At 38.7% G+C, this 20,059-nt stretch overlaps 3 protein-coding genes and 1 long non-coding RNA gene across 5 annotated transcripts in view; 2 read left to right on the top strand and 2 right to left on the bottom strand.

The window, feature by feature from the left end:
* Positions 1–6,143, top strand: part of LOC136250703 (uncharacterized) — a 37,548-nt gene extending 31,405 nt beyond the window's left edge. The window contains exon 4 of the mRNA XM_066042933.1: positions 5,812–6,143. Coding sequence (XP_065899005.1) covers positions 5,812–5,922 — 111 coding nt within the window. The 3' untranslated portion in view covers positions 5,923–6,143. The remainder of the gene's footprint in view (positions 1–5,811) is intronic.
* Positions 6,144–8,204: 2,061 nt separating this feature from the next.
* LOC136248462 (uncharacterized) lies at positions 8,205–9,470 on the bottom strand. The gene has a single exon (XM_066040242.1). It carries the CDS (start codon positions 9,468–9,470, stop codon positions 8,205–8,207), a length of 1,266 nt encoding a protein of 421 aa, XP_065896314.1.
* A 786-nt stretch (positions 9,471–10,256) lies between these two features.
* Positions 10,257–13,982, bottom strand: LOC136251904 (WD repeat-containing protein 25-like). Of its 2 annotated transcripts, none has more exons than XM_066044297.1 (2): positions 13,354–13,982; positions 10,257–11,640 (listed from the first exon to the last, which is right to left on the bottom strand). In XM_066044297.1, exon 2 carries the CDS (start codon positions 11,614–11,616, stop codon positions 10,444–10,446), a length of 1,173 nt encoding a protein of 390 aa, XP_065900369.1. In that variant the 5' UTR covers positions 11,617–11,640; positions 13,354–13,982; the 3' UTR covers positions 10,257–10,443. The 2 variants fall into 2 exon arrangements, with proteins under 2 accessions (XP_065900369.1, XP_065900370.1); XM_066044298.1 differs by having other exon boundaries at positions 13,427–13,982.
* An 880-nt stretch (positions 13,983–14,862) lies between these two features.
* LOC136250705 (uncharacterized) lies at positions 14,863–19,597 on the top strand. Its single transcript, XR_010698662.1, has 3 exons — positions 14,863–14,962; positions 19,253–19,401; positions 19,462–19,597. It is a non-coding gene; the product is annotated as an uncharacterized lncRNA (long non-coding RNA).
* The last annotated feature ends 462 nt before the right edge of the window (positions 19,598–20,059 follow it).

Raw genomic sequence — 20,059 nt, 5'->3', positions numbered from 1 at the left:
AATAAGAAGTGTTATATCCCTACTGTGCATTTCCATCTTGGTATCTTTAGCACAGTAGGGACATAACACTTCTTATTGTTTTACTGTGATTTATAGAACTTTGTGTGGGTGAGACCAAAGGAAAAATGTACTTTAACTTTCATAAAGTACACTTTAGGGCAAACAGTGCTTCATTGCCCACAAAGAGTGCTTTATTGCACCGCAAAGAGTGCTTTAGAGAGCTTTTATTTCTCAGTGCAATAAAGCAAAGCACAGTTGCCCATGTGCTCTAGTGCAGGCTAATAGCCCATGGTGCTCACGCCGGTACAACTAATCACCCAAGCCGATGCCGGCTGATAGCCCTCACCGCGCTGAGTGGTCAATCACCCCAGCCAATACGAGTTCTACCACTGGATTGCTTTTATAGACATATTTAAATACTTTGATGATGGGTGGGAGAAGGTAATGTTGCTATTACGTTTGTTACTGTTAACGGACAAGTCCTGGAGATATCATGGAAATACTTCACCATGTGTCACAATAGAATCAATTGTGGGTTGTGACCAAAACCTGCCAAAATATGCAATGAGCGTCTACCATGCCAAACTATGGTGGTGAACTACGCATGAGTTGCTTTGGTAAACTAGTTTGTGTGCATTCAGGCTGCTAATAATTTAATGTGTGTTAATTATGAGTCCTAGTGTATGGCTGCAAGCTACCACTAGAAAGTTCCATAAATCATTTAAAGCATTGCTGCGAGTGCTATATGAAAAATAAAGCACTCGGTGCTTGGCCTTAATACTAATAATGTGCTTCACCTCGTGCATTATTAGCATCTTGGCTGCACACCTCGTGCTTTATTTTTCATTTTGCGCTCGTGGCAATGCTTTAACATATATCAAGACACACGGTAGTGTCGTGCGGCCCAAGAAGCCAGCGCGCAACACTCGTGAGTATATTGACAGGAAGAAAGAAAACACAATTTTCGCACCTCTGTAGCTCTGTGCTGCCTTGATGAAACAAGATGATTTTTGCTGTGGACATGCCCACCAACTTCTTCCAAATTTGAGCGAAATCGCTTCAAGCTTGAAATTTGGTACACAGAAGGGGGATATAAAGGCGCATCTTGGTACCAAGTTTGGCTGGAATACAGTAAACAGTCAAGGAGTTATTAGCAATTATTCACAAAAAATAACACCAATATTTTGTCATGCCTACAGGGTAAACCGCTTATGGGAAGAAGCTGAAAATTGGTGCATGGATAGGTTAACTATTGAACCTCAAACTTTTTGTGGTTTGAAAAAATCGAGCTAAAAACCATGAAGATACAGCGAAAAGGCCAATTACACAATCGAGATTAGCTAATAAACAATGACCACTTGCCATGCCCTACCGGAAAAACCGCTTGGAATAATGCTTTGAAAATCGCTGTACAGATGGAGTAATCATGAAAGGCTCTTCAATAATGTAGAAGAATCAGACTTAAAGCCACAGAGTTATAACACAAAATCCAACTTAGTGTAGGAAGTGCGAGATCGAGATACTCTAATAGAGCAGTCATCCTAATAGAGCAGTCACCCTGAAGAGAGATCAGATAGAAAGAAGTAACCCATATAGAGATCAGCTACAAACAAATAACCCAGTAGAAATATGTGTTGGAAACAAATGATCATGTAGAGAGATCAGTTAGGAACAAGTCATCCAGTAGAGAGTTCAACTAGAAACAAGTCACCCAGTAGAGAGATCAGCTACAAACAATTAAATCACCCTGTAGAAGGATCAGCTGGAAACAAGTCACTCTGTAGAGATATCAGCTAGAAACAAGTTACCCTATAGAGAGATCAGCTACAAACAAATCACTCTGTAGAAATATGTGCTAGAAACATATCACCATGTAGAGAGTTCAGCTAGAAACAAGTCACCCTGAAAAGAGTTCAAACTACAAACAATGAGAGTTTCAGCTACAGTTCAGTTATGTAAGAAATCGCCCTATTACATATGTGATATCATTTAGTGTAAAATATACAAATATTTAATCAGACAAAAAAGGTACGTATACACATAATTGCTTCTGGCTTTTGTTCCACAATTCCTGCAGTGAAAAAAAAAAACAAGTTAAAAGGAAGCACCATAGCCAGTTGATGGCCGGCTTTGTGGCTTGCAATACAAAAAGAAGTGATATCTAAACCAAAACAGCCAAGCTGTAAAAAAGAGTGCGGCCCCAAAAAAGGCCAGGGTGAAAAAAGATGTGAAATCCGAGGTGGCGGCCAAGAAATGGCTGTGATGGTAGGTTAATGGCAAAAAATTTAATAATGACAATTCAGCTGAATTTGCATTGCCTCCTCCACATTTCACTAGGATCCGGCACCAAATTCACCTGAATTGTCGTAATTAAAATTTTTGCACTCTTTTTTTTGCAGCTTGGCTGTTTTTTGGTTTAGATTTACAATTACTCCAGCTTGTTTCAGTACTTTTTATCAATATGGTATGGTCCCTATTCTAGTTGAAACTTCCAAATTTTTGTGTGAATGTTACAACGAGTAAACAAAGACATGATTTGGTATACATATATTATTTGATGTGCATGCATGATTTCTACAATGGTGTGTTGCACACTAGCATCGTATTGTCACATGTCACATCAACAAAGAGTGACTGATGTCACAATTTTGATAATATTGGTTGAACTTGTGGGTATTAACACTGAAATTTCTGTTCTGCCTGAACATCCACGCAGTTGGTGGAGCATTAAGATGTGTGTCCCAGTATAAAGGTCCAGAGTGTTTAGTAGCTTCCTCTGGTCACAGTGGCATACATGTACAGTTTAAAGAGGGTGTTTCCATAGTTTACAAATTGCCACCAAATCCAGATCAAAAGATTTATCTTCAATCGTGGTAATCCGATGGAAACCTGAGTGAGAATGAAGGGACAGTGCCAGAAAACAGTTAGAGAATTATTATGTAGACTAGTTATACCCACATGAAATGCGCTTGTTACTAAGACCATTGTTATGTACTATTGTGTGTCTAAAAAAATGCGTTTGAAAGTTACTAATGAAGGAGTAAATTACATCATTACATACCAACAAAGACTTGATTAATACAAAACATGAGGTGGCAAGGGGAAGGGTGCAAACAGGCTAAGTTGCAGGTAGTTGCGAGCACAGATTCTCTTGTTAGTTGCTGTGTGTTTGAAGCAGAAAATAATTGTGTCTCGCTGTTGATTTTTAGCAGTAGGTGTTTGTGTGTCTTAAAAGCTGTTAGAGAGAGGCTATGATTGGTTTAAGCATCAACAACACAATAATTATTTTAGAGGCGCTTAGTATGCACAAAGGTGCTAGGTAACGGTTCGACAGCTGGTTCAACTTTTGTTTCAGAGGGTTTGCATTTACAATAAATGAAGATAGTATGGTGTTTCTTGAGTGATAACATTAAGTAAAAAATTGAATCTAAAGAAGTATGGCTCCACAAGGGGGAAATGAGGATTTGAAATGCCCCAAATACCCCTCCTAAATCTGCCATTTCAATATTTGATGTGCATGCATAATGATGTGTTTCACACTCACATCTGTAATGTCAAAATTTTGGTGACCTGGCACATCAACAAAGAGTGACTGATGTCACAGTCTTGATAGAAAAATATAAATAATACTCTTGGCATGCATCCAATACTTCCAAATAATGGTTACTTTTAAGTTGACCCTTCGCATTATATGTAATACAACAAGTACAAGGAATTTTAAGTTTGATTAGAAATAAGTAGTGAAACAGGGTGGTTGCCTACACACCTAAAGGTATACTATAGCGGACATTTAGTTTCTACTGCCATGGCTGAATAAGGAATTAAATCTCCATTAGTATATCTGCAAGTGTAGACTTCCTTGTTTCACTGCTTTTATTTCTGTGATCCTAAAAATTTGTATTATTCCTTCTACTTGTTTGTTTACTTTTTGAAACATAATTATGACTGGTGAACCCCACACGTACTGCATCAAAAGAATGATGTCAGACGTAATTGTAATTAGTTTTGTGTCTGCCCAACCATCAATTACTGAAAAGTGAAGTGGCCATTATGCTTCATTTTCAGGTATGTTCAGCCAGAGTTGGGTGTAACGCGTTATGTAATAATATTACTTATTCAGTAACGAGTAAAATAATGTGTTACATGATGAAATAGCGAGTAATATATAATGGAGTTTACATCCGGATATTGTAACAAATGTAATGCATGACTTCTTTTTAAGGCACATTTGTAGTCAGCCTCGTGATTGGTTGCATTTTGGGCCTAGACAGCACTGGAGACAGAGTTGCAGGCATGAACAAAGAGTGATAGTGTATGTGGAGTCCTTTGTAACCAATACTACCAAGGTACTGTGAAGGTATTGTGAGGTTGGTTCCTGGTCAATACTTTTTGTAAGAAAGCACAAACCTCCTATTGTATAGCACTATTATCATATGATAACTATTATCATATGATAACTAATCAGTGCCATAATTATTTTTATCATTATTGTAAAGTATTATAAATTTTGCACAATTATATCATCTAAACTAGTCCGAGTTTCCAAGTTTAGACACATCAAGCATCAAAGAATGTGGCTAAACAATCTTTGTCATCACTGCAGCTACCAGTGCTGCAGAAAACTGATATACTCTAATAGAGCAGTCAATTTCTTGCAAATCGTATGAAAATATGTGACCCACTAAGTAAAAACCCAACTAGTATATAGTTAGTGTAATTCTGTTTTTAGGAAGTGCATTGGGTAAAAAAAAATGCATGCTGCAAAAATAATTTTATGCACATTTTAATTGCTTCAGTAAACATTAAATACTCAAATTAATGTCCACTAGTATATCTGCAGGTATAGGCAGCCTCTTGTTTCACTGCTTTTTAGCTGTTCCCTTGGTTTTTTCTTTGATCTGTAATTCAACTTAAAATTCCTAACTTTCCTTCTACCTGTCTATATATCAACTGAATCGTCATAACGTGACAAGCAACATGACATCAAGAGAAAGTAAAGTATGGCTATTTTATTTGAAGAAGGAAGATGAAAAGGTAATTCTTTTGTACTTTCAAGATACAACATGAAGTTCTGGGTTGGAAGGATGCAACAAAGGATAGAACGATTTAAACCAAAATTTAATGGTGAGCAAAATGGGTTTTTGTAGTTTTTAGACAGCATTAACAGCTTTTTGTGCTATGGAAGTTGTTTAAAAGGCATGCATAAAATCCAGAACAGTGTTTGCATTTTTTTTTTGAAACAGCTAGCTGCAAGTTTAAGGGTTAACAAAAGTACTAAGTTCATGGTAAACACAATGAGACAAGTCTGAATTTCATAGCCTGTTGTACTTGTGGCTTACAATTGATTTCATGAATGCCTGTAATTTATTTTCCATATAGTTACTGTACAAATTGATCTCCCTGCTGTCTATTGTTGTAACTCCAAAAGAATTCACCAGAAACTTTAACAGCCTATTGGTTTTTCCATCTAGAGAGTAAAGAAATTGTTATAATAAAAATGCAAAAATGTCAGTTTTTTTGTTCCGCAGGTCACATATATTAACACACAAAAAAATATTTTATCATGAAATTTTTGTTTGAAAACAAAGCAAGACTGATAGTGTTAAGTTGAGATTATTATTTTTAAAGTTAAAAATAGGCTTAAGTTCCCTTCAAATTCTCTCCCTTTCCAGCTGCATGTCCTCCCTAGCTTGTTTCATAGCTGTTTATGTCTATGGTCCCCACTCAAATTTATTATTTTTTCATGTATAATATGTACAGGCAAATTCTTTTAGTTGCAACCATATACACATTGTTGCCATGTTTTTGTAGGCATTCTCCTTCTTTGCAATGGTAGCATTTGGAGCACTGGGAGGAATCATGGTCTTCACTATAATATTTAAGCGACAAGGATCACCAGGAGGTGAGAAAGAAGGCCCTTAACTCTGGTGATAGACATGGAAGTGTTATATAACAGTTTTAGAGAATTTTTTTCCTTTGATATTAGCTATGCAGCAACAAACTAGTTGTGTTGTTTTGTAGATCACTATAATATTATTTTTGATATACTGTAGTTTCAACACTATTTTCTTATAAAACATATAGAATGTGGAATGTGTGTAGTTGCTACATGTGATATGCTCTAGTTTTTTGTGACACCATAATTATAGGGCTAAAATGATCATGGGCTCCTAGTATTCAAGTACTCTGTAGTGAATATTTCTACTTGTAGCCATACCTAGCTATATGTGACATGTTTTTACATCGACAATCAACAGTTGCAACTTTTTAAACTAGCAACAATGATACATTAATTTAAATACCAATTTAAAATTTTAAAATTCAATCAGTAGCCTTTATGGTGTCACTGATTTCTTGATGATAAATGTTTTGTGTGACACATGATCTTAACAAGTAAATCTAAAATGACAGGGGCGGATCTAGGGGGTGGGCTTTGGGGGCTGAAGCCCCCCCTTTCACTTTTAGGCTTTACTTAATCAATATGCTGAGGATTATAATGAAATTTTGGCTTAGCATAATAATATTGTATGATCACTAATAATACAAATACTCATAAACCACCTTATAAACATCTTTCCAAGGCATTAATAGTGGATTTATGCTAAAGGCTATGCAACAAGGACCCGGATCAGGATTGGAGGTGTACAAGATCGAGATACTCTAATAGAACAGTCACCTAACTACTCTAATAAAACATTCAGTGTAAGCAAAAAAAAAGTTGGTTGTTATGAAATTTTTCCAAATCTGCTTGCGTCTATACATACAATAAAGTGCATTGGTCTGTTTAATAGGCTTGTTCATCTACTCGTGTAGTTATTACCGGTACCGGTATACTTAATTCAAGTACACACTTTCCATAGAAAATGTTCTCAGATTCAATCTCGTATCATTCAAATTTCAAAAATTTCCAGGTTTCAACATTATTATTCTATCATGCATGCAATTGTGAGAGGGTGCATCATGTGCTTGGTTGTCTGAACCTACCCAAACCTTTCCATTAGCAAATACTGCAGAGAGTCATATATATTTAAAGGCAGTATGTAGAATATCTACAGGCAGAAATATGCATTTTAAGTGGAAATGTCTCCAAATTGCAGTATTTTAGCACCTATTTTTTCAAAAATTTCCTGCAGGGGCATGTCCCCAGACCCCCCTAGTTCCAGCATGCTTCTCCACCCAAGAGATTAGTACCTTGAGTTAGCCCCCCCTTTTATAAATCCTAGATCCGCCCCTGAATGACTATCCAAACTATAGTATTTGCAGTATTTGTGATTGCCATGATAGGAGCTGGGAGTGTAGCACAGGTACCTTCAGCACTTGTGCTGTAAAGCCCTAATAAAAAATGTGACCGGTGAAAACCCGACTTGTTCGCACAAGCATGCGTATTGAGAAAAACGAAATTTAAAAATAAGGTTACCATTATTCCACGGAACGGAATGGCATATTCCGTGGCATTATTCTCTGGAACGGAACGCCTAGATATATCCCACTTTCCGAGCCACTTTCAAAATGTATAGTTATGTTACTTTTGTAATAAACAAAACAAGTGTCTGTTATTATTATTGTTTACTGAGCAGTCAGCCCTACTGGTGTGCTCAGGAATCACATAAACACAAATACATTAGGTACAATAATATGATCGGAGTCTAGTCGTAAATAGATCAGTATCTGCAATTTCAATTGTATCAGTTGGTAGTATGTTCCAGTCATTTATTGTTCTTGAGCTAGTGGCTGTTTCTTGTAGCCACTAGCTTTCCCGGCAAATTGTGAAGTATAGTGGTGGATTACAGCGACTACAGTTTCAGTGCCACGTGTAGTTGCAGTTTCATCTGTCTTAAAGTATTAGAAGCACGCATGCGCATATGTCATACAGCTAAATAATATTAAATTACAATAGCATAATTGTCTGTCAATCAATACTTGACATCCTTGGGGGGGGGGGGGGAGGGGTAAGTAAGGAGTGAGTCCATTGTTGCACCTTCTGACGTCCCTGTAAGGCGGCCTGGCGAGGTGTTCTACACTGCTGAGGTTGTGGATTTCTCTTCAGTGATATGACGTGAAGTGGGTAGCTCTGCTGCTGTAACTTCCAAGGGATACAACTTGGCTATTGGCCGATTCGTTCTCCCGGTAGGTGTTCTCACAGTGGCTGAACGAATGAGTCCGTCAACTCCTTTATTTACATATTCTATTATACCCAGCTTCCACTACACTCTGGGGGTATCACCATGAATAAGAACTATGTCTCCCACCTTCACTGTCTGTGTATTAGACCCTGTTGTTCGATGAAACTTGCGCAAGGCTGTCAAGTATTCCATCTTCCACCTGCTCCAAAAGTATGACAGTAGTAAGGCCTGGGTTTTCGCACATCCTCTTATGTCTGTAGTCTCACCATAAGCTGGGTCATTCAGTTCATCATCCTGGACAACATAGTGTGGCAGAGAAACAATTGGTCTGCCATGTAACAGATGAGAGGGTGTAATTGGTTCAATGTCATCAGTATCAGATGATACATATGTAAGGGGACAGCTGTTAAGAATGGCTTCCACTTCAACTACCATGGTCTGGAGGCTCTCTAAGGTGGCATGAGTTCGACCCAGTACCTTCTTCAACGTTGACTTAGTGAGTCCTATAAGCCGTTCCCAAAATCCTCCAAACCACGGAGCTCTCTTTGGGATGAAGTGCCACTTAATTCCTCTTCTGACTAGATCTTCTGCTATTGCTGCAGATGTGAGTAGCTTCTGCAGCTCCTCCGCCATGGCTTGGTACGTGGACGCATTATCTGAGAGCATCAATCGAGGTAGTGATCTCCGGCTGACAAATCTGCGGAATGCCTGTAAAAAATACTGCAAGGTTAAATCACACACAATTTCAAGATGTATTGCTCTGGATACTGCACAGGTGAAAAGGCAAATATAAACCTTCTGCTCTCCAGTGTTGTTGCGGACATACAGAGCACCTGTAAAATCCACACCAGTAACCTCAAAGGGGCGTGAGGCATTCACCCGGTCCTTGACAAGTGGTGGGGGATCTGGAGTAGCATAAGGTTTACCTGCAGCTCTCTTGCAGATGACACACTTGTGAAGCAGTGATTGTACACGTTGCCTGCCTGAGGGTATCCAGTAGCGTTGGCGTATCAATGTTAAGGTTGCATTGACGCCACTGTGATGTAGTTGTGTGTGTGCCTGCAGTATCACTAGGTTAGTGAAGTGGTGCTTCGATGGCAGAAGGTACGGGAATCTTGCTTGTTCAGACAACGGGGCATTGTGTATTCGCCCACCACACCTAATTAACATGTCCTTGTCTAAGAACAGTCTCAGCTGTCGCACCAGTGAAAGTCGCAAGGACTGTGACTGTAAGTTCTGGATTTCTTCTGAGAAATGTTCGTGTTGAACAGCATAGATCCACTTCACACTGGTTATTACTGTGAAAAATGATACCCCCTCCCCTGCATGCCTTGAGACAATGTTCATGTATAGTATACGAAAGCAGATCCATACGTATAAATTATTTTCATGAAATTCCAAAAACAACCAGTGGTGATTAAGATTGTATTTTTGTGACACTGTCACTATCTAGCTGTCATCACTTGTTAAATTTACAAATGTTTGTCTCTCAAAAATTTCTGTCCATATAGCAGGTTGTTGGTTTGACTCATCTCACTGTTGCATACTCCTGAATGAAGACTCTGTGTGTGTGTGTGTGTGTGTGTGTGTGTGTGCACGTGCACTGTGCATGCATACACTAGAGCATACACACACTTATAATTATGTCAGACAGACACACAGAACATGCACACACACACACTACGGAAGCATGCAAGTCTGTACTGAAGGGCATAAAAGTTGTTTGATCATAAGCAATTAATCAGAAACAGACTGAAAAATGAGTCACCTATATTCAGTACTAATTGATGTTGAGGATACTCTGAAGTTACAATAACACAATGTTATATTGAGGCAGTTAGTGTCACTCCACCACATTTTACATAATTTACCAATTTGCCGTAGTAGTTGCACCAGCTAGGTGTACATGAAAATGCATTGAAATACTTGATAGTCAGTTGTAATCACAGGCCAGCTTGGAAACTTGTAATTGTGTATGGCTTTACATAGTTGTTTTTCATGTGCAATATCAATATCATGAACTACATGAACTATGTAGACAGCAGAATCTAATCTTTTGACACATGCACTATACTGTAACACTATGGAACAAAGGTGTAAAGAATATCTCCACACAAACCCTTTGTTATTTGAAACACACTGACGTTTACTTCATTGAATGACATAGTCATGTGACAACACTAGCTACAACAACAAATATTTGCAGCTACAATATCACCAACAAATATATAAATACAACTAGCATATAAAACAACAGTTTATTTACATGCGTGCTATCATGCCTATAACACACATAATATATGGTATACATTCACATATTCTACCATACAGTCACTTGACCATCCCAACTACAAGTAGCAATAGAGGATAGTCCATGATTAAATTTACAGTCAATACATGCACTACCATTGTATGCTTGCAGTTTAGTCAATATCTTGGAACTCTTATAATCATAGCAGTACAACTGTCCATTGGCATCACCACTACATAATAAACCACCACATGGACTAATGTCCATTGATATGCGATATCCCATCACTTTATGACCTTCATATCTCTTGAACTTGTTCAATTTATATGGCCTCCTTGCAGAAAATATAACCACATAATTAGCATTACTTTGTGCTACAAACACATGCTCGTAAGGGTGTGCGCACAAGCTAGGACAAGTATATGGTTCTTGATAAACCTGGTTTGATCTAACCACAGCAGACCTATAGTCCCATACTACGACTGTCTCACTACTAGAATTCTTTTTAACAACATCAGCACTGGCAACCATTTCCGAATTGTTTACTAAAAACTCCAAGTCTAGTATCTGACCATCAGCTCCTTTGTAAGTATTCACAGCTCTATCACTTCTTAGATCCCAGGAATGAACCTGACTCTTGTAAGTACCAATAATTACATTATTTCTGTCTGTTGGATGTACCTTTAGTGCAGTAACAAATGAATCTTGTTTTATTGTTGAAATGTTTTGCAGTGTGTTCATGTCAACGTGTACTGCATGGTTACTGTACCCACCACATACTACAGTATGACCATTGACCCACTTTGAAACTTGCAATGCTGCATTCAAAGGTTTGTAGTTGGCTACACAGCACTCCTGCATGTAAGGGTCCCACACACGCACACTATGATCCATTGAAGAAGACAACAAAAGCCTGTGGTCATGTAAGTGCCAATCAAGAGAGGTTACAGCTGTTGTATGTTCCTTAAAACTAATCAACTTCTTCTTTGGCACCTGGTATGTATCTGAATATGATTCAACGTTAGATTCATCACAACAATAAAATGATAATGCATCAAACTTAGCTGCTTTCACTTCACTGGTACATTCATGATTGTCAGCTAAATGTTTTCTCTTTCGTTTAGATACATACCCAGAAATAGCACCTTGCTTCGACTGATGTGAAGGCGTTGCTTTAGTGCTTGATGATATACCTTCTTCATCATCAGTGTCTGACTGATAGGCAGATATGATGTTGTTCATTGTGATTTACAGCAGATAAACAACCTAACAAGCATACAAAATAATCTGCTTTGCATAATCATTATTACCATGCATGCAACACAATGTTTTGAGATACGTTACATCATTACAGTGGTTACTTAAGGTGCTTGCTATGGCCAGTCTGGCTATGGGAACTTAAGTGTACTATTTCAGACCAAGAATTATTGCGAATGCATTCCTTTTGCATATATAGAGGCTATAGAGATCAGATGAATAATTTACCTATATATAGTATGACTCATATAGGTATCCTGACAGACCATGTGACTAGATTGATTTCACCAGTATGTATTCCCCCATTCATACATAAAAGTAATAGTACAGTCCTACCATGCAAGACTAACCAAGTGCACTATTTTGTGTTTTTAAAGAGCCAATTATATAACACATCTTCAAATAATTACAGTGGAACCTCAGTTATCCGGATTCTCAATTAACCAAACTACGGAAATGACTGCTTTATTAGAGTAGTGACTGTTCTATTAGGGTAGTTGATAATACTGAAATTTAAAAAAATGTTCTTTATGCTTTTTAAACACAGTTTCAGAGATATGGACTTTTCAGACTTGTGGACCACCCCTGGTACCAATGGGTTTGGATAACTAAGGTTCCACTGTAAAATAACTACCTGCTAACATGTATTTTAGTGGCGAGAAACAAGCAATAAACTAAATCTGTGGCCAAGGAAGGTGGTTATTTGAATCCCTTGAAACTTTACCAATTTTGATGCATACCTGATACAGGGGCGTAGCAAAGCAAAAAAACTATAAGGGGGCCACTACTGGTAACTAAAACAGTGGTGGAGGAGAGTGTAGCTACTTGTGGGCACATGCACAGAGCATGAACTTTGCATGCTCTCCTTCTAGGGGGCATGCCCCTGCAGGAAAATTTTGAAAAATAGGAGCTATGAGGTTGAATCTGGAGGCAATTTTAGCCAATAATCATAATGACAGTTATGCTAGATAAATAATCTTATAGCAACCTTGTATACCACGTTAATGATGTGATAGAATGATGACATCACAAAACACAATTAATAAGGCTTTTAAGGGGCTGTTACTTGAACTAATTTCATGTTGTTAAATCTACCCCCAGAAATACACATAGATAGGATAGCTAGGTATAAATTACTTATATGGATGAATTAATGAATTAACATCTCCCCCCTGAGTAGCTATTAGCTACATTTCGCAGATCCGTAGTTGTCTGGAAAGTGCAGGGGGGAAGTGGGACTGCTCTGATTCAGCTTCCTCCATCACAGCATAGATAATAGACACCCCTACCTGGATTGGAAGCACATGTATAGTGCCCATACAAAACTACTGTTCTATCCGCGTTTCGCGCCTGAAGTTTTCAAACACTCTTTTTCATTCGAAGATTCTGTTTTACTGTCTGGATACAGCTCGGTTGCTTTAACTAGTAAGTTTAGTAGATTGTTTCTTGGGTGGCGATTGGTCTACTACTGGTATAGGCGCTTTCCGTATAAAAAGTATTTGAACATGTTTGTGAAAATGGCGTGGTGAACAAGTTTAGTTTAAGGCTGATGCTTATTACTAACTAATGTTACGTGTACTGGTATGTGTTTCATGGTATATTTGCTCCAGTTTAGTCAAGTATCACCTTTCGCGCTTGTCAAACTTCTAGCTAATACACATCAGTACACCCACTATGAATAGGCCAAACCTTATATTCCATAGCGATAGGTTTACTACTCACCAGTAAGCAAAACATGTTCTTATAAAATATACTCCCGGTACTGTGTACAGTATAAGGCCACACCAAGTCAAACCTTAGTTTCTGGTCACCCGCCCGCATGGTAAACCTGGAACCCTAGTTTATGAGGACTATTATTAATATTACAGGTGCTTAAGTGCATGTGACCCAGCAAGACACTTATTTTTTACTGTAAAAGATCGAGATATTCTAATAGAGCAGTCAGGGATTCCAATAGAGCAGTCACACTATTCTTAACTCTAATATTAGGTATATATGCTACACTAATAAAATGTTTCTAACTATAGCTAGTTTTGTCCTTGATTATATAGCTGTTCAGATTATAACTGTTACTAATGCTTCTGTAACCAAAGTAATTTCAGTAGCATTAACTACTAGCCCATGCAGATGGGCCATAGCTTTAACTTTATAATTCAAATGTAGTCCTCTAATGATTAGTCTAGTAACTTCAAATTCCTTATCACTGAACACTGCAGGGGTATGGAAAGCCGGCAACATTTGGTGAGCTTAAACTTAAACTTTTCCATAACTAAAATTAGATTGGCAAGTAGAAACCCTTATAGTTTAAACATTCCCAGATGATCACTAAAAAACATTAGTCTGGAGCACTCAATGACTCAAAACTTAGACAGTTACTTTTCTCAAGGTTTACTGAATAGAAGGCTGGAAACACATAGCTAGTGGGCTACGACTTCACATCTGAATGAAGAATTTCTGATGTGAAAATAGAAGTTAAATTTCATTTTGGATCATGATCATTTGAACAACTTAGCTATATAAGTCATAGTAATATTTTCCTGACATAGCTAATGAAACATTTATTTCACTTGGAAAGCATAAGTAGCTACATGAGCAAAACATTTCCTATAGTATATTCTAAATAAATAAATAAATAAATATACTTAAATGCTATACATCAGTGTATAGCTAGCCATGATCCATCAACAACTTTCCTAGTGCATTTTTTGCCGAAGCACAACTACTAATGTTGTTGGTTAAGTTTGACTAAAAACAAAATCAACATGAATTTGCTAAATTGAGCAAATAATAATACCATACAGTATATTGTCACAGTAGAGTCTGAAGTCCTGATCATCCGCCCGCCCGCATCCATTTGTAGGCTTGGGAGTGACCAGAAACTAAGGTATGACTTGGAGTGGCCTAAGGGGCGCGAAGCGCGGATAGATTAGGTGGCGCTTAGAAGTTTCCAATCTAGTATGGGGTGTCTATTATCTATGATCACAGGTTCGTTATTAGGGAGAGAGCCAGGGCTAGAACAATACTACCTCTGCTAGAACCGCTTGGGAACCGCTAGAAGCCTCGCTAGATGCTCCTTCACTAACAACTGGACTCATTGAAATAGGTCTACCACGACTACGGATTAATTCTGACAAAGTTTTCTGACAGTGAGACTGAGATATAAGTTAACTCTCTGCAGCTGCACAGATAATCTTTAATTATTTTCTAACACGAATCACACGTGAGGTGTAGCTTATTATCACAGCATTTTAAGCGCCTCTAATATTATTTCAAATAAACTAGGACCAACATTTCACTCGGTGAGGAAGGAACATAGCTTAACAGCGTCCAAGTAGGCCAATGATCTATAATTATTACGTGTCACATGGTGCATTACTGTAAAAATGATTCCTGCTGCAAACTGGAGGGGCCCTGGCCTGTTATATCTATCCATGGCCACAGACTAGGGGGGCCCTGGCCCCTGTGGCCCCCCCTGTTCCTACGCCCATGTGATAAACAATTACTGAGTTATAAACAATTTATGATGTAAAATTGGGCTATCACTAGTACATTTAAATTATTAATTTAAGAAGGCATTACAGATCCAAGTGATAAAAAGTAGTAAAATAAGAATACATGTATTAACAATGGTATTACTACACAGCTAAGTAAGAAAATCTCTACAATTGCGTGTCAGCAGTTAAATATTTTGTTTGGTAAGGCTTTTCCAACTGAGCTATATACATCATCCATATCTCTAATTTCACCACCTTTTATTGATTGAATCCCTACTTCTTTTTAACATTAAGAGTTCATAATAAAAGATATTAAGTATATAAGTTCTGCTGGTGACAAATGCATGGCTGTGTTGGGGGATGTGTGCATGACATTGTTAATGAACCTTAGAGTGTACGCAGTGACTGCTAGCAGCTTGGATAGAGTGCTGAAGTTGTTGATGTCAATGATTCTTGCCACTGAAGCCGGTAGATTCTTATGAGGCCTAGTTTGGTCACTGTGCACATGGTCAATGCATCCTAGTTCTAAGCAGGTGAGCAGAACCTCTGTAGGGTCCCAGGCTGGCCAGGCAGACTGTGTAGGCAGCCATGTTGGGCCATGTACCCAGAGATGTGAAGACTTGAGTTGCTCAGCTGTAATGCCTTTAGTTAGGAGATCAGCTGGGTTGTCTGCTGAGGGGCAGTACTTCCAGTTGGTGGATACTACACGGATCTCTTCAACCCTGTGATTTACAAATGGTTGTAGTGGCTTATGGCTGGATATCCAATGTAGGACAATCTGACTATCCAACCAAAGCTGCACAGCACATTCAAGGTTCAAGGCTGCCTTGACAAGGGAGCTCAGTTTAGCTGCAAGCACAGCAGCCTTCAACTCAAGCCTTGGCAAGGTTAGTTGCTTCAGTGGAGCTGCCCTTGATTTTGACGTAACTAGTGAGGGTAGGTTTTGGCCTTGTTGAATGTATGCTACAGCTCCATAAGCCTTAAGACTGGCATCCACGAACATATGAAGGTAAGTGGGCATGCTCTGAGTTGTTGATAGTGATGCAGCATACTGACGGCGAATTGATAGTGTTGTGGCACCTCTGATGTTATCTGCAATTTCCATCCATCTGGCACAAAGATCGTCATTCAATCTGATGTCCCAGCCAATGTGCTCCTGTCACAGTTGTTGAAGAAATAGTTTGGCAGAAATCGTGACTGGTGTTATCAAGCCAAGTGGATCAAAGATAGTCGAGGACCATCGTAAGACTTCTCGTTTGGTGAGGGAAGGTGAATTGCTAGTGCCTGTACATGGCGATAGATGGATTAAATCTTTCTGAGCATTCCAGAGTATACCAAGCACCTTCACTGGGTTGTTGTGTTCAGCAACCTTATGTTGCAATGCAGTAGTCTGGAGAAGTGAACAGTTTTGATGCCCATGAATGCAAATTGAAACTAGCACTGCTTAATGCTGATCGAGATTCAGTGAAGTACTCAATGGCAGCTTCCTCACTTTCGCATCCAGACACCAAGTTGTCCACATACAAGTTGTGGAGCAAGTCCTTGGATGTGGCATTAGCATTCTGTGTTAGATGGAATTTCAGGGTGGCATTGAGCATAAACGGGGAACTGGTGGCTCCGAACAACACCACTCTGAATCGGTAAGTAACAAAGGAGCTACTAGCATTGTTGGGATCTGACAAACATAGAAATCTCGTGTAATCCTGGTCAGTCTCATCTAGGAATACATGGAGAGATGCTTTCTCAATGTCTGCTGAGAAGGCAAAGGGGTGTTGTCGGAACCGCAAAAGGATAGCGCTGAGATCGTTAAGGAAGGGGGACCTGCATGGAGACAATCATTTAAACTAGGGGAATCACGGGACTGCTTACAGCTACAGTCATACACTATCCTTATTGGGGTAGTGGCTGACTCCTTCCTTACCGGATGGTGTGGGATGTAGTGTACACTGTTGCTACAATCAGCATCAGCCACTTGTTCAATGAAGCCCTTCCGTTCTTGCTCAGCGATGATGGTACCATACTGTGTCAACAGTTCTGATGATTACAAACATAGCCAGCAGCATAACAAAGAGCATTGCCCTCACAATGTGGACTGGCTTGGCAATTTTAAATCAAAACTGAAACTGGAGCTGTTTTCAGCAGCAAAATGCCAGCCGTCTAGCAAACAGGCTCGAGCTCTGTGTCACTTCCTTTTGCTTCTATTGCCTCTATGGACTTAATAATAAAAGCATCATCCTCAAAAGTGTTTTCTGCCTTGGCACCTGTAATGAAAAAACCAGAGACAGTATTTCATTCCGGAAGTCATCTATCACCACTGATATCACACAAACACTTAATTATTATTATTAGCACTTTACAGTGACCAGCACTGAAGGTCTGACAGCAACATGTACTGCAGCCTTAGGATTACCTAACCTAATTTCAGGAAGTTGGCTTAGACAGGCCTAATGACTTGACTTACTGACTGACTGATAAGGTTAATGATGGTTTACAAACGAGTATTAAGCTACCTAACTGTAGTACTTATCCCTATCATTTATTTAAAAACGGACCGTTGTCACAGTGATATGTGTTTCCCCGCGTTTTGTGTTCCCAGCACACATATCACTAGGGATCCGTGTTTCCCCGCACACATATCACTAACTGGCTAGTAATCTACAAGTCACAGTGATATATGTTTCCCCGGGTATTATGTTCCCCGCACACATATCTCTAGGGATGCGTGTTTCCCTGACATAGGCGCTAGTGATATATGTTTCCCTTCCAGTTTATCAGTTTTTATAGCTACCACGCCCAACACCCGCGTTTAAATTCTGCTGCTGATATACTACGAGTCGACTAGCTAGCTACTGCTGCTCTATACTGAGCACGCGTCACAGTACTATAAGTATAACTACTGCTGTTAGTACTATACTATAGCTGCATGCTACTGCTACTATACTGTTACTAAACTGCAGTCATGCACTGCTTAGTACTGCCTCTACTGCTACTAGCTGTAGCTATAGATCTATTATATACACTCATGCTATTTTTATAGCAACTACCTACTGCTTATACTGCTAGATGCTAATATTGCTAGTATTACACTAGCTATACATGCTAGCTGTTACTGCAGTTGCTACTGTTGCTATACTGCTTGCTACTACTGGTATTTTGTGTATAGCTGAAACCGAATTTAAATTGTACATTTTGCATTCTTGATGAAGTAATTTAACTTTTTACTTTTACTTTACAGTGTCCAGCATGAAGATCTGATAGCAACTAGTGTGGCTGCAGTCTTTGAGCTAAAACATGCATGTAGACTTTGACATACTTATAACACAGATGAACAGAAAATGGGCCAAAGAAAGGAAAATCCCTCCTACCCCAGGATTCAAACTGCAGGCTACCCAATGTCTAGTCAAGCACCAAACTCAGTCTCCTCCATATTTGGTTAATTCTCTGTTTCTTGGCACACAAAATAGGATTCATCTACCCTGCATGGTACATATTATATGCTGCATGTCTGCGAATCTATAAGCTACAATAGAATGCATTGTGCTACCAATAAAGACAAGCAGTTGGTCTTAATTCAGTGCAATTCTAAGAGCTGCACTGCATATTATATCTCTTGTATGCATCAATTGTGTATATACAAATGAGCTATAATACTTGTGTGCACGCATGCATGCTAAGTTCATATATTCAAGTAGTTTATAGCTATATACTTGAGAGATTTTCACTAGACACGCAGGGTTTGCACTACTATAGAGTGCTTAAGTTGAGTTTTCTTGAGAGGTTTTGGACAACTCGAGATATTTTACTTTCAACTGATAGTGAGACTTTCAAGTTCTTAAGAGACTTTAGTTACTCAAACTGCTTGTGAGAGCTTAGAGATTTTTGACTACTTAAGAGATTTTACTTGAGTGACTTGATTAATTTAGGTATTTGAGAGATTTTAGACTATGCTTGAGAGCTTTTCACTTGAGAGACTTTTGACTACTTGAGAAAATCTACTTTATAGAGATATTTCAGTACTTGAGAATTTTACTTAAAAGTTATATGACTACCCAAGAGACTTTCACCTGAGAACTTTAGACTACTTGAGAGATTTTATATTTGAGAGATCTCAGATTTTTTCTTTACAGATTTTCCAGTCAGTTATGTACTTCCAAAGTCACTTGACTGTACAGGTATATATTAATCTATTGCAAGATATCTGCATGGACAAGAAAATATTATGTGCAGAGCATGCAGGAGATGAAAGTTTAAGCCATCCATATACTATTGTGATTGGGTATGCCAGCATAATGTGAGCGTTGGATTTAGCTATGTTGTTCTTTTTTTCTCTTCACAGGTGAAATATGACAAATGGACACACATGCTATTTGGAAGTGGCTGAAGCCAAATTCTATACTGTTTATAGAATTCCATCAAACTATTTGCAGAATTCATTACACAGTATAGTAGCTAACTTAATTTGTATTATTGTATGTGTGTTATCTAATCCATTCTCATACATATTTGTCTTCACTTCAGTACTAGTAGCAAAAAGTAGTAGCAAGTAGCTATAGTATAGTTGTACTAGCAAGTGTTAGCTATAGTAGCACCAAGCAAAGTATAGCAGCTCGTATAGCAGCGAATAGTAGCTGGTAGTATAGTGGCAAGTAGTATAGCTATAGTGGTAGCAGCAAGTATAGGAGCAGTATAACTATAGCAGTAGCAGCAACAAGCAGTAGTCTAAGTAAAGCAGCAAAAGGAGCTCAGATCCTACATACAGTAGCTGGCGCAGCTAGTAGAAAAGTAGTATAGCAGCAGGAAAAGGGGCAGCAGTGGCTAGTAGCAGTGGTAGAAGCAGCAAAGTAAAAACAGTATATGTACATGCACTTCGAAACTGCCAGGAACGTCAGGGAAACACGCATCCCTAGAGATATGTGTGCGGGGAACATAATACC

Source organism: Dysidea avara, chromosome 3 (genome assembly GCF_963678975.1).
Source record: "Dysidea avara chromosome 3, odDysAvar1.4, whole genome shotgun sequence".
Taxonomy (NCBI): Eukaryota; Metazoa; Porifera; class Demospongiae; order Dictyoceratida; family Dysideidae; genus Dysidea; species Dysidea avara.
Note: the sequence above shows the minus strand (reverse complement) of the source record. Positions and strands in the feature narration are given on the sequence as shown.

Excerpts from the sequence above, each read along its gene's own strand:
- LOC136248462 (XM_066040242.1), bottom strand. The coding sequence starts at position 9,470 with ATGAACATTGTCTCAAGGCATGCAGGGGAGGGGGTATCATTTTTCACA.
- LOC136251904 (XM_066044297.1), bottom strand. The coding sequence starts at position 11,616 with ATGAACAACATCATATCTGCCTATCAGTCAGACACTGATGATGAAGAA.